Below are 13,411 nucleotides of genomic sequence, written 5' to 3' on the forward strand. Positions count from 1 at the left end.
ACATAACAGTACATATGTTCTTTTTGCCAGAAAAGTAAAAAGAAAAACTTAGTACACTGTGACATATGCCAATTCAATGAAATCGCTATCCTGCTTCACATACCAGAAATATTACAAGCATTGGCAATCTTAATCTGTTCAATCTTCATCAATTTGGTCGTTTGTAAGCTACCTGAAGAGAAGTAGGGGAATCTCAGCAATGCACATGGCATTGTTACCCAAATCACAAATCCCTTATCTTTGACAAAGCAGATGCGGGTCCATCCAACCTTTTACTTGTTTAGGACCAAAGACAGGCCCAAGGCAGACAGCTGGAGGCCCATCTGTTTTTGTGGCCCCAATTTCAATCACATGCGTGCAACTGGTTAACTCATGTCATCATTAGTAGATGTAGTTAATTAATGACTTATTTGGGAGTGATTCTGAAAACTACTTTTTATGTGTTTTTCCATATAATCATTTTAAGTAATTTTAAGTGATTATGGGTAGAAGCATCTCTCATGTGCTTCTCCATAAAATCACTTAAAACCACTTAAAGTGATTATTTGAATGATTGATTCTCCGTAGAAATGTTTTTTGGCCAATGCAGAATCAATCCCAAACGAATCATAATTTATTCATGCACCCGAGGTCTTATGTTTGAATATCCCTTTCTTATTATCACATGTATACAAAAATAAAAAATAAGCTTATTGCTTGTATAAAAATAAAAAATCTACTTAAGATTTACGATTGTATTATTATATTTATATTCTCATGTAATCATCTGACATTGCAGTTGGAAAAATCAAGGTGTGATTTGCATGTAGTATATATTTATTTATTTTTTGGGGAATACAAAACCTTTCGTTTAGGTTAATCATCCTCCCATCTTGACCAAGTACCTTATTGTTGTTCAGTGAAAATGACTCAAATGTTCTTTTAGCTCAGTTTGAAAATACGTTATTCCTGACAATTCTATTCAACGTTGAACATCTTATTATTATTTTACGATTAAGAAAATAAAAAAAATCAACATGTGATAGAATGATTGATCTCGATGCTCTGCAGTTCTCTGCATGTTAAAATCTTATCCATCGACCAAAACCAAAAACACAAAAAACTTCAGTCAGGAGAAAGAATGAAGTGGTGAAATAATCACAATGGTAATTTTAGTATGGGAAGCGGGCGAATATATGAAAAGAAGACACAACTCACAGGATGGGGCAATGATTTGATGGAGATTGATTGGGGAAGAAGAAGACACAACTTACAGGAAATGGAATACTTAGAAAAACTGAGCTGGAGTTGGGGATTACGGGGTAGGTAGGGGAGGCCAGAGAGAGAGGAGAGAGAGAGAGAGAGAATGTGCAAACATTGCAAGTGAGTTTTAATTTTTTTTAATGTTTACCTAATCTGTTAATGTCTCTAATGATGAAATTAGCCAGCCTGGCTAATGTTAGAGGAGATGCTCCAAATCTTTAATTTTTTTTCCTTGAAACACTTTCATACTTGGTTCACGATTTTGTCTCATTACTTGTTTGTTTTGAATTTTGTCCACTCCCTCTCATATAACCAAGTTCAAAACAGTCACAAAAACTTATTCGGTGACGGTCCACAAATTTATACTAAAAAAATATTATATTAGTAAATTATATACGTGTTATGAAAATTGGTGGGTTGGGGAAATAAGAGTGACAAAAAATCTTTGATCTTGGCTTTTTTTTTTTTTTAATGACAACTTTGATCTTGGCTTTGGTGTGCCACAAATTCCAAAATAAATAAACACTGACATGGCCATGTAACCAAATAGTGAAAACGTCATCGCTATGGTCCTCACTTGACCATTGAGCCCAGTTTTTGGACACAAAATTTGTACAAAATTTATGGGGGAATAGTCACACGGAAAAATATCTAGATCAATAAATGAGTCTTGTCGATATGTTTAATAAACGGGTTTTGTCAATCAATTTAATAAATAGAAAAGTTTATATAGATCGAAAATTTAGTTTTTGGCGTAATTTTTTTAATTTTATTTTTAATTATTTTTGTTTTAATGTTGTTCTTATGTCTTGAATTGAATAACTGTAATTTATGTGATAATTACAAAAAAGAATTGTTTATGACCATAATTAATTAACAAATTAAGTGCTTATGACCAATAATGATTTTGGTATATTAATTAGGTTGCCTTTTTTTTTTCTTCTTCTTTTAATTACATCCATGAATTCTATTGATTGCATCCATGATTTTGTATATTAACGTTGTCTCTTTTTGTTCTTCTTTCAACCCAAAAAAAGGCCTTTCTGATTGTTTCCATATACAGTACAAACTTAATTACTACAGCATTCGTTTTCATGGGATCAAAGTCGGTGGGGCATATACAAATCTTTAATCCATTGCACGAAGAGAAGGAAAAATAAAAAATTAAAGCTTCAGAATATAATAACTGCACATGGAGGACGTACATGCCCTCAATTCATCATGGGCATGCATTCATCACAGAAATTGATTGTAAGCATGGAAGCAAACACCTCCTCTGCGTTGTTAAAATTCGGATTCGCCATCTTATATATTTAACAGGTCACATCGCAAGTTATGTTGAAACCCTCACCTTCTTCAACTGAAGGTCTAAGCATGTAGCATGTATATGGGGACAAATAATAGTTGAGAGATAACTGGTGGTGTTGGGAAGCCCTTTCTGAACGTAAGCCTGTCTCCTTGATGCCACAGAGATGAAGCACGAGTTCACCTATAAATTTTGTTAGGTGGGAGGATCGCGAGAGGAGGTAGATACATTTTTTATTATTTTTCATTTAATTTCTCTTTGTTCGAAGAGCCATATTTTGAGAGTATTGGACGTGGCGGAGGGGAAAGTATTTATTATTTATATGGTTTTTGGTTTTTATCGATTTGATGAGGGCCCAATTCTAACTTTTAAATATTTTTTTTTTGTAAGTAAGTGATTTTTATAGAGTTGAAGATTTTTTAATAATTTTTACATACTTTATAGAGTTAAATGATATACTTTCATATACTTTTATCTGATTTTTGATTTTTTTCGATTTGGTGACGGCACAAATGTTATTAAATCTCTTATGATTTAGATGAGGGAGAGTGTAACAACCTCCGCAGAGAAGTATTTTTCCAATCAGTAGACGTTTTCTTTTCCTTACATAACATGATCCGTGATTTGATTTATTATCAAAAAAGCATAAGATTACAGCCAATGTTAGGAAGAAAAAACAAATCATATCGACTGACAGATAATCAAAGTTCAACGTAACAAAATTGTACTTATATAAAGAAATGAAAGTTGTATTATTATTAGATGGAAGAAAGGTTTATATTCATTGACAGATATAAGCAAAGTTCAAAAATATTAAAAACCGTCCAATTGAAGGGAGAGAAGAAGAAAAATTTCCAAAAATCCAGCCACATTCATAAATCTCTCCTGCGTTTATCACGTGGCACACCATTAGTCTTTGAATTTACACCAGAAGCAAGCATAGATCCAGCACAAGTAGGTCTCCCTTTAAAACTTCTGATCCAAAAAATAGAAAAAATCTCTTATAAGTGGAGTAGTAGGTGTCCCTTTATTAATTCCCATATTCAATCATCACAACTCATCACATCTCACAAACACTGAGAGAACCTCACTCTCAACTCACTCACTTTCTTCTTCTACTTCTTCTCATCCTGTGTCTCTGTACCCAAAAAAACAAAAACAAGTTTAGCCATGGAAGAGATCATAGCCTCATCTTCTTCACCCCAATTTTGTCAAGAAACCTCAGCCACATGTCAACAGCGTCTCCAGTTCATAGTTCAGAACAGGCCCGAATGGTGGTTGTATGCGATTTTCTGGCAAGCCTCGAAAGACAGCAATGACCAAATCTCTTTGTCATGGGCTGGTGGCCATTTCAAAAGCTCCAAGGACTTGGCATCCAAGAGAAGCAACAAAGTGATGAACAACTACCAACCCAAATTTGGGTTCAACAATGTGGAGAGGAAGAAGGTGATTAACAGAGGATGTGCTGAATCTCTTTTCCAGGAAGACTTGGAGGACTTGGACATGAGGCTGGTGGATCATGGAGTTGGAGATGTTACTGACTCTGAGTGGTTTTACTTTTACAGCGTTTCATTAACCCAGTCATTTGCTGCAGGCCATGCCACTAACAACATTTTGGGTCGAGCATTTTGTTCTGGTGGTTTTGTTTGGCTTGCAGGTGCTCATGAGCTTCAATTTTATGAGTGCGAGAGAGTGAAAGAAGCTAGAATGCATGGAATTCAAACTTTGGTTTGTGTTGCAACTCCATGTGGGGTGCTTGAACTGGCTTCTCTGGATGTGATCAAAGAAGATTGGGGTCTTGTGCATCTGTCCAAATCACTCTTCGGATCAGAAAACAACAGGATGTCCAAGCAAGGCAGCCGTGACGGCAATGCACCTGTTCCTTTCCCGGAAAGTGGGATGTTTTCAGGACCTCAAAAAGACTTCCCCAGACAAGGTAAGCATCAAGTTTAAGTTAATAGAGAGTGGCTGATACCATATTATATCAAATATTGACAAAAAAATGCTGACAATGACATGGTAAATTATTTTAAACATTTCGTTGAAAATTTTCAAACAATTTCTCTTGACCAGAGGGTGATACAAAAGAAGCTGCACCTATCAATATTGGTGGCTCCTCATCAGACTCACCTTCTGATTCTGTTGGCAATTTCACTTCTGAAAACACAGAGAGGACTCGATTGAAAAAGAGAGGAAGATCAACAAACCATGGACCAGGTAGAGAATCACAATTGTTAAACCATGTTGAGGCTGAGAGACAGAGGCGAGAGAAGCTTAACCATCGCTTCTACGTCCTCCGCTCTGTTGTTCCGAATGTGTCGAAGATGGACAGATCTTCTTTGCTTGCAGATGCTGTGGCATACATCAATCAACTCAAATCAAAGGTCGAAGAATTGGAGGCCAAAATCCAATCACAACCCCAAAATCCCAACATGGGCAATGTGAGCAATCTTGATCATCACAGCAGCCAAAGCACCAGCTCCATTGTTGATTTTCATCATTCAAGTAGTAATAATAATAATAATAATAATAAAGGAGCTGGTGTTGTGGAAGTGGATGTAAAGATTTTGGGATCGGAAGCGATGATTCGTGTTCAGTGTCCAGATCAAGACTACCCATATGCTAAGTTGATGAATGCGCTCAAATCCCTGGGGTTACAAGTTTATCATGCAAGCATTTCAAGTGTAAAAGAGATGATGATTCAAGATATTGTGGCAAGAGTGCCTTATGGGTTCACTAGTGAGGAGGCCATGAGAATGGGTATTATAAAAAGGTGGTACAACTAGAAATTATTAGTCAACCAGTAACTAGTTTTTCTGTACGCTAACGAGGACAATTTGATTATCCTCATTCTCCTTCTGTAGAGTTGTTTTTATTAATAATTTCTTAGAAACTATCAGATTGCATCCTTAATGTTTTTTTTTGTCATTCGTGGTCCTCAAGGTTAGTATGCATGATCACAAATGGTCCCTACCGTTAGGTTTTATCAAAAACTCTGTTAGTTTGCTGACGTGGCATATATGTATATCACAAAACATCCTTGAGGTTCACAGACCTATCACAAATGGTCCTTATGAAATTTTTTAATTTTTTAAATTTAAAATTCATAACAATTTTATTTTCTTTTCAAAATTTTATGAATTATAATTATTTTAAAATATATATTAAATTTTAAATACATGTGACACTATATTATTGTAGATGTTGGCTCCATATATATGCCACATCAACAAACTAATGAAGTTTTTTAAAAATAATTTAAAATTCATAAAATTTTAAAATGAAAAAAACTAAATGTTTAGGGTTCATAAATAGTCCTCAAGATTAAAATCCTTCTATAAATGATTTTTTCATTTATAAATAATTTTAAAAAGAAAACCAAAATTTTATGAATTTTAAATTTTAAAAAAAAAAATTCGTAAGGACCATTTGTGATAAGTGTGTAAACCTCAGGGATGTTTTGTGATATATACGTATGCCACTATAGCAAACTAACAGAGTTTTTGACAGACCCTAACGTCAGGGACCATTTGTGATTGCACATACTAACCTTGAGGACCATAAGTGACACAAAAAAACATTAAGGATGCAATCTGATAGTTTCATAAACCTTAGGGACATTTTGTGATAATAAGCCAAAAGAAAAAAGAGAAAATGCTATATGGTGATCTATTTTTAGTAACGTACTTTATATAGTGTACTTTTGTACATGAAATAAATGCACTAAACACTACCCACCCAATGCAAGCACGTGCAAGAGTTGAATGTGTAATTTTTTAATGATTTTTTATTATAAATGGTCCTTGAAGTTTATGAAATTATCACAATCCGTTCTTAGTTGTTTTTTTGACACTAACGGTCCTTAAGGTTATCCTCCACACATCAAAATGGTCACTGTTTACGTTAAATTTTTTGTTAAAATGCTGATAACATATATGTGGGGCCATACATCTAATAATATAGTGCCATGTAGCTTTAATAAAAGATTTAATATATTTAAAAATTAATTATTTTTTTTAGTATAAAGAAAAAGGAAATTAAAACTTGAATTTAAATATATAAAAACCTGCCGCCAGCCCTCCCCTTCTGTCTCCTCCTCTGCCATCTTCGCCTTATGTTCTCTCTTCTCCTCTCCCTCTGTTCTATCTCTCCTCCCAGAGAAGCGTCGGCAGACCTATCTTACCATTTCTCATTACTGTGGCTGCATAATTGACCCCAACATATCCATAGTTCATGTCGAGTAGCTGCATCTGGATTAATGAATCACATGCCCAACTCATGTGCAGCTATAGGTAAACACCAATTCAACTTCTACCATCACAGCAACCACAAACCATTTTAAGTTCATAACAAAGAGCCATACCCATTCCAGATTTGGACCTCTATGCCTTTCTGAACCATTGAAACCAATTATGTTCTTGCATCAAATCCCAACCCGGTTATTTGATTGCCTGACCATCACCCCCCAATCTGATGAGAGAGAGAGAGAGAGGGTGGAGGGTGGAGGGTGGAGGGTGGAGGGTGGAGGGCGGTGGGTTGGCATGGTGTGGCGACATGTTGGAAGAAAGAGGGCGAGAGAGAGTTTTAAAAAAAAAATGTTTTAATCTTATCTTTAAAAAAATAATAATAATTTTCTTTTAAAAATATATATATATATTTTAAACCACGTGGCTAAATATTATTGGATGTGTGGCCCACATATATACCATGTCAGCTATTTAACAGAAGTTAACGGCAAAGACCATTTTGATGTGTGGAGTATAATCTTAAGGACCATTAATGTCACACACAAAAATTAAGGACGAAAGACTATAATTTCGCAAACCTGAGGGACCATTTGTGATTAAAAAAAATTTATATTTATTTATTTAAACAATTGGCATTGAAATGGTTTTCAAATTGTGTTTATATTATTTATAAAAAAATATAGAGTTAATTACACTTTAGTACCCTGAAGTTACACTTTTAAGACATGTTAGTCCCTACTTTTTCAATTCTTACAATAACATACCCCCGAACTTTTAAATTTGTTACAATATGGTTCGACCGTTAAGGTTTCTATCATATCTCTCTGTTAGTTGCCTACGTGGTACTGTGGGTCCCACAATTTTCAATTTTTATTAATTTTAAATTAATTAAAATATGAATAAAATATTAAAAACATAAATAAAAAAAATCCATTTTTTTATAAAGAATAAATAAATAAATATACATACATACATACATATATATATATATCTCTCTCTCTCTCTTTCTCTCTCTTCTCCATGCATTCCGCGATGACCACCACCCTCCAACCCCCAAAAACCCAGAACCCTTCCCCCTAGGCGATTTTCTTATTCTCCCACCCCATGCGATTTCTTCTCCCTCCACCCCCTTGCGATTAGGCAATTATCAATGAAAAGGGTTGTGGTTTGTTTCTGACTGGATGGCGAGGCCCAGTGTGGAAGAATGTGTAAAGAAGTGATGGAAAACGAGGCTGAGAGTTTTCATTCTTCTCTTCGAAAAAACCCCCAATCTTTCTCAGGCCTTCTTCGTCAGCCATCGCAGAATAAATTTCAAGGCTTTCAACCCTTGAAGGTCGAGGTCAAGGTCTCCGGTTCGTACCGTGGTTGAAACATTGCATAGTTTTAGAAATTGTCTTTCAACCCTTGCTTTAAGACGTTATTCTCCTAAATGTTGAGGCAAAGAGCAATTGAGCTGTTATCGATTTAATAAATGATTTTCATCAATTTAAAATTAACAAAAATTAAAAAATGTGGGACCCACAGTGCCATATAGGCAACTAACGGAGAGATCTGACGGAAACCTTAATGGCCGAACCACATTGTAACAAATTTAAAAGTCCGGGATATGTTATTGTAAAAATTGAAAAGGTATGGATTAACATGTCTTAAAGGTGTAACTACAGAGTACTAAAGTGTAATTAACTCAAAAATATGTCCACAGTTCATGTCGAGTAGCTGCATCTGGGTTAATGAATCACATACCCAACGCATGTGCAGCTACAGGTAAACACCAATTCAACTTCTACTATCACAGCAACCACAAACCATTTCAAGTTCATAACAAAGAGCCATACCCATTCCAGATTTGGACCCCTATGCCTTCCTCAACCATTGAAACCAATTATGTTCTTGCATCAAATCCCAACCCGGTTATTTGCTTGCCTGACCATCACCCCCCAATCTGATGAGAGAGAGAGGGTGGAGGGCAGTGGGTTGGCACGGTGGGGCGACATGTTGGAAGAAAGAGGGTGAGAGAGAGTTTTTTTTATAAAAAGTTTTAATCTTATCTTTAAAAAATATATATATATATTTATTTATTTTTTTAAAACCACGTGGCTAAATATTATTGGATGTGTGGCCCACATATATGCCATGTCAGCTATTTAACAGAAAATTTGACAGAAGTTAACAGCAGAGACCATTTTGATGTGTGGAGTGTAATCTTAAGGACCATTAATGGCACACAAAAAATTAAGGACGAAAGACTATAATTTCGTAAACCTGAGGGACCATTTGTGATTAAAAATTTTTTTTATTTATTTATTTAAACAATTGGCATTGAACGTGGTTTTCAAATTGTGTTTATATTTTTTATAAAAAAAAATATATGGTTAATTATGCTTTAGTACCCTGAAGTTACACTCTTAAGACATGTAAGTCTCTACCTTTTCAATTCTTACAATAACATACCCCCGAACTTTTAAATTTGTTACAATATGGTTCGACCGTTAAGGTTTCTATCATATCTCTCCGTTAGTTGCCTACGTGGTACTGTGGGTCCCACAATTTTCAATTAATTAAAATATGAATAAAATATTAAAAACACAAACAAAACAAAAAACAAAAAAAACCCATTTTTTTTTAAAGTATAAATAAATATATATATATATATATATATATATCTCTCTCTCTCTTCTCCCTGCATTCCCCCATGACCACCACCCTCCAACCCTCACAAACCCAGAACCCTTCCCCCTAGGCGATTTTCTTATTCTCCCACCCCATGCGATTTCTTCTCCCTCCACCCCTATGATTAGGCAATTATCGATGAAAACGGTTGTGGTTTGTTTCTGACTGGATGGCGAGGCCCAGCGTGGAAGAATGTGTAGAGAAGTGATGGAAAATGAGGCTGAGAGTTTTCATACTTCTCTTCGAAAAAACCCCCAATCATTCTCAGGCCTTCTTCGTCAGCCATCGCAGAATAAATTTCAAGGCTTTCAACGCTTGCTTTGTGTTCTAGGGATGGAGGTCGAGGTCTCCGGTTCGTACCGTGGTTGAAACATTGCATAGTTTTAGAAATTGTCTTTCAACGCTTGCTTTAAGACGTTATTCTCCTAAATGTTGAGGCAAAGAGCAATTGAGCTGTTATCAGTTTAATCAATGATTAATTGTGAATTGCGCACTTGATTAGTATGATTAATGGCAATTGTTCGGTTTTTTTTATATTATTATTAATATTTTAATCAATTTAAAATTAACAAAAATTAAAAAATGTGGGACCCACAGTGCCATGTAGGCAACTAACGGAGAGATTTGACGGAAACCTTAACGGCCGAACCACATTGTAACAAATTTAAAAGTCCGGGGTATGTTATTGTAAAAATTGAAAAGATAGGGACTAACATGTCTTAAAGATGTAACTACAGGGTACTAAAGTGTAATTAACTAAAAAGTATATACCTTATTGAGCACGATTTTGAAACTGTGCTCAGCTCACACATGTGGAATCAATTTATCTAACACTTAAGTCATTTGTCAAAATAAAAACACAAATAGTTCATTCGTACTCTAAATACTTGCCACAAAGCAACACATTTGTACTCTACAATTAAAGGAAAGTGCTATACACCGACTACTTTAAAGTAATCATACCGTGGGCATCGTCACATAACAGGATTATCCCTGTTGTTTGACATAAAGGGCACAAATGCAAGTTGGTTAAATGTGTGAACGGAATCTACCAGCAGACAACCAAGCTACCGTATAACCGAGTCCATTATCTTTAAAAAGAACAGATGCTGGTTCCTCCAACCCCACTCTTCCACAAGATAAGTGGCCTAACAATCATCATCAATCAGTTGATTGCTACGCTGATCCATATCTGGAATTCAACCCCGCCACAATTATCAAAAAATACATGGTGTTATTCAGGTGGATTATCACAACACCAAAGTGGAGAGTCTGGCCATGGAGACAAAAATGTTTTTAGCTCCTTCAAAGCCCTGTGCTTAGAATTGACATAATCATTTGTACAGGAAGGTGCATGAGGTCATGGATACAAAGTAACCTCCAACAAACTTTACATGCAAGTAAACTACACGCTTTAAATTCTCATTAGCAGCACTGGATTAAAGATAAAACACACCAATTGGACAGCTCACAATATTGTGATTGCATGCGTGTGATTGGTGTTACTTAATTACAATTTTCTCAAGCTTATAATTTGAGATTAGTGGAATGTGGGTCTAGTTAATTTAGCCCACTCGTGAGTGTGGGGTTTAACGAGGCCTAGTATGTTTCTCGTGACATCTTGATCATCTATAAATTTCATGCCTAATTATTATTTAGTGTATACCTAAGAGGTTGTTTGATAACCATTCAAGTTTTCATTTCTTTTTTAAAATTGAAAACATGTTTGGTAATTGATTTCATTTTCAGCTTTCAAAAATGTGAATTATAGTTTTCAAAATCACCTTGATTTTTAAAAATAACTTGAAAGTAATTTCATTTTTTCGCACTCCTTTTTATTCACTAATTTTATATCACATACCTGAAATGCACTCCAGTTACCAACAATCGATATTGAGACCTCTCGACTTGGACTCGACCACTCGATTCTTGCATTCGGCCATAGATCCAGTCCAATCCTCGGGACCTACAGATTCAAAATTCATCAAAATTCGCTAAAAAAATACTACGAACTCCTTGTCACATGCACTTTCATTCTTTGATCTTAACTTCAAAATTTGACCCCAAAAAATTTCATTTCCAAGTCCCATATAAAATTGAAATCAGTTACCATACAACTTTTATTTCCTTTTCATTTAAATAATAATAATAATAATTGCTAAACAAATGTTATTTTTAAAAAATAAAAACTGAAAACTGAAATCTGAAATGAAAAGGTTATCAAACAAATCTAAGTTAATCAAATATCTCAGTTGCAATTGTTTACTTTCCTTACGTTGTTGTCTGGGCCTTTAATTTTTTTTCTTCTTAAAGTTTCATGTTCTGTGGAAAATTTTGCCTCATAATCATTACTGGTTCGAATTGAGTTTTATATACGCACTTATTTCGAAGCCAACTGAATCCCACTCTCAAGTGAAGTCAAATCAGCACTTGGGGTGTGAAAATTAATTAAGATTCCTCTGTCAAGTGAAGTCAAATCAGCACCAGAGGTGTGAAATTGAAGAGCATCTACAGTGGGAAAAAAACTTACCTATTATGGAAATATCACTGTTTTTTTAATCCTCGACTAATAACACAATGACACGTGAAAAAATTATTCTATATATAACTGTGTTATTGATCGGGAATAACAAAAAATACTATCTCTGTTACATGAGAGTTTCTCTCCTCAAGTTGAAGAGGTGTTAAAATTGGAGTATTAAATTAGTTTTTAAATCATTTACATTTCCGGTGACGAACCAACGAAACACACAGATGAAGTATACAAAATGCGTGAAATAAATTAACCACTTCAATCAGCAACAGCAAGCATTGGATGGTATATGCTCTGCGTATATGCCGCAGGTTTAGCACCCACCATTGGAGATGGCAAGAACATTGGTTGAAAATTAGTACAGAAGAAACAACTATAGGACAAAAATTTGACCTTCAGGTTGGTGCGCCATAAAATAACACTAACACCATATTGTACTGTAATGTGGTTAGAGTTGCATGTGCATTTGTACTGTGGTTATATAGATATGTATATTTACCTTTTCACGATGAATTGTGCTGTAGCTAGTTATAGGGTTACTTCCCGATCAATGATCCCACCACAGTCCCAGATCACTACAGCATATTCCTTCATGATACGTCTTTGGCTGTGAGCCTGTGATGTGTCATGCATGCAGGCAGTCGCTGTGCGGTGGTCATCCTTGAAGTTTTATCCTCTATGTGATTTTTTAAAAGAAAGATCTTAACGAGGCCATATTTTACATGCCGACAACGATATTATTGTTTTGCAATCAAGTTGAATGAAATATCGCTTGCTTTAAAGAAAATAAAATAAAATGAATTGTCATAGCATTAGTTTTGTTATGATTAGGGGCAATTAATATGATATATACGACCCTACCGGATTAAAATAAGAACAATATGCAATGCCCAATTTTCCTGGGAGACAACTTTCAACTAAGTCACGTATACAGAACATTTTAAAATATAGTGGCACAGACTCCCAAAATCGTGGGGGCCTAAATTTAGTGTGACAAATAAAGAAAGATTAAAATAAAATTTCATATAATATAAGTGAGATAAGATCACCAAAAGGCCTTTGCTTATATACACGCGGAAAAACGTGGTACCTGCTGGCGAAGGACATGCTTGAGGGATCATGTTCCCCTGCAAAGTTTTTCAGTAATAATTTATTTATCTGAGATTTTAGCGGACGCAATATTTGTACCACGTGGAAGATAACTGGCAATGATAAAATGACATATGCATCCATGCATTTATTTTTTATTAGATAGTCGTATGATAAAAATATGTATTAATGGAGAAATCAATGTGAGACTTGCATGATTATTTATGAAGATAAGATATATTATATATGCGTAATCAAACGAGAATATCTGAATATATGAATACGATAATGTGGTATAATATGGATAAATAATCATATTGCAGT

General features: G+C 34.9%; 1 protein-coding gene across 1 annotated transcript; it reads left to right on the forward strand.

Moving 5' to 3' along the window:
- Nucleotides 1–3,400: 3,400 nt before the first annotated feature.
- LOC117628206 (transcription factor MYC2-like) lies at nt 3,401–5,431 on the forward strand. The gene is made up of 2 exons (XM_034360597.1): nt 3,401–4,484; nt 4,622–5,431. Exons 1-2 carry the CDS (start codon nt 3,719–3,721, stop codon nt 5,332–5,334), a joined length of 1,479 nt encoding a protein of 492 aa, XP_034216488.1. The 5' UTR covers nt 3,401–3,718; the 3' UTR covers nt 5,335–5,431.
- Nucleotides 5,432–13,411: the final 7,980 nt, after the last annotated feature.

The sequence above is a fragment of the Prunus dulcis genome, chromosome 5 (assembly GCF_902201215.1).
Source record: "Prunus dulcis chromosome 5, ALMONDv2, whole genome shotgun sequence".
Lineage (NCBI taxonomy): Eukaryota > Viridiplantae > Streptophyta > Magnoliopsida > Rosales > Rosaceae > Prunus > Prunus dulcis.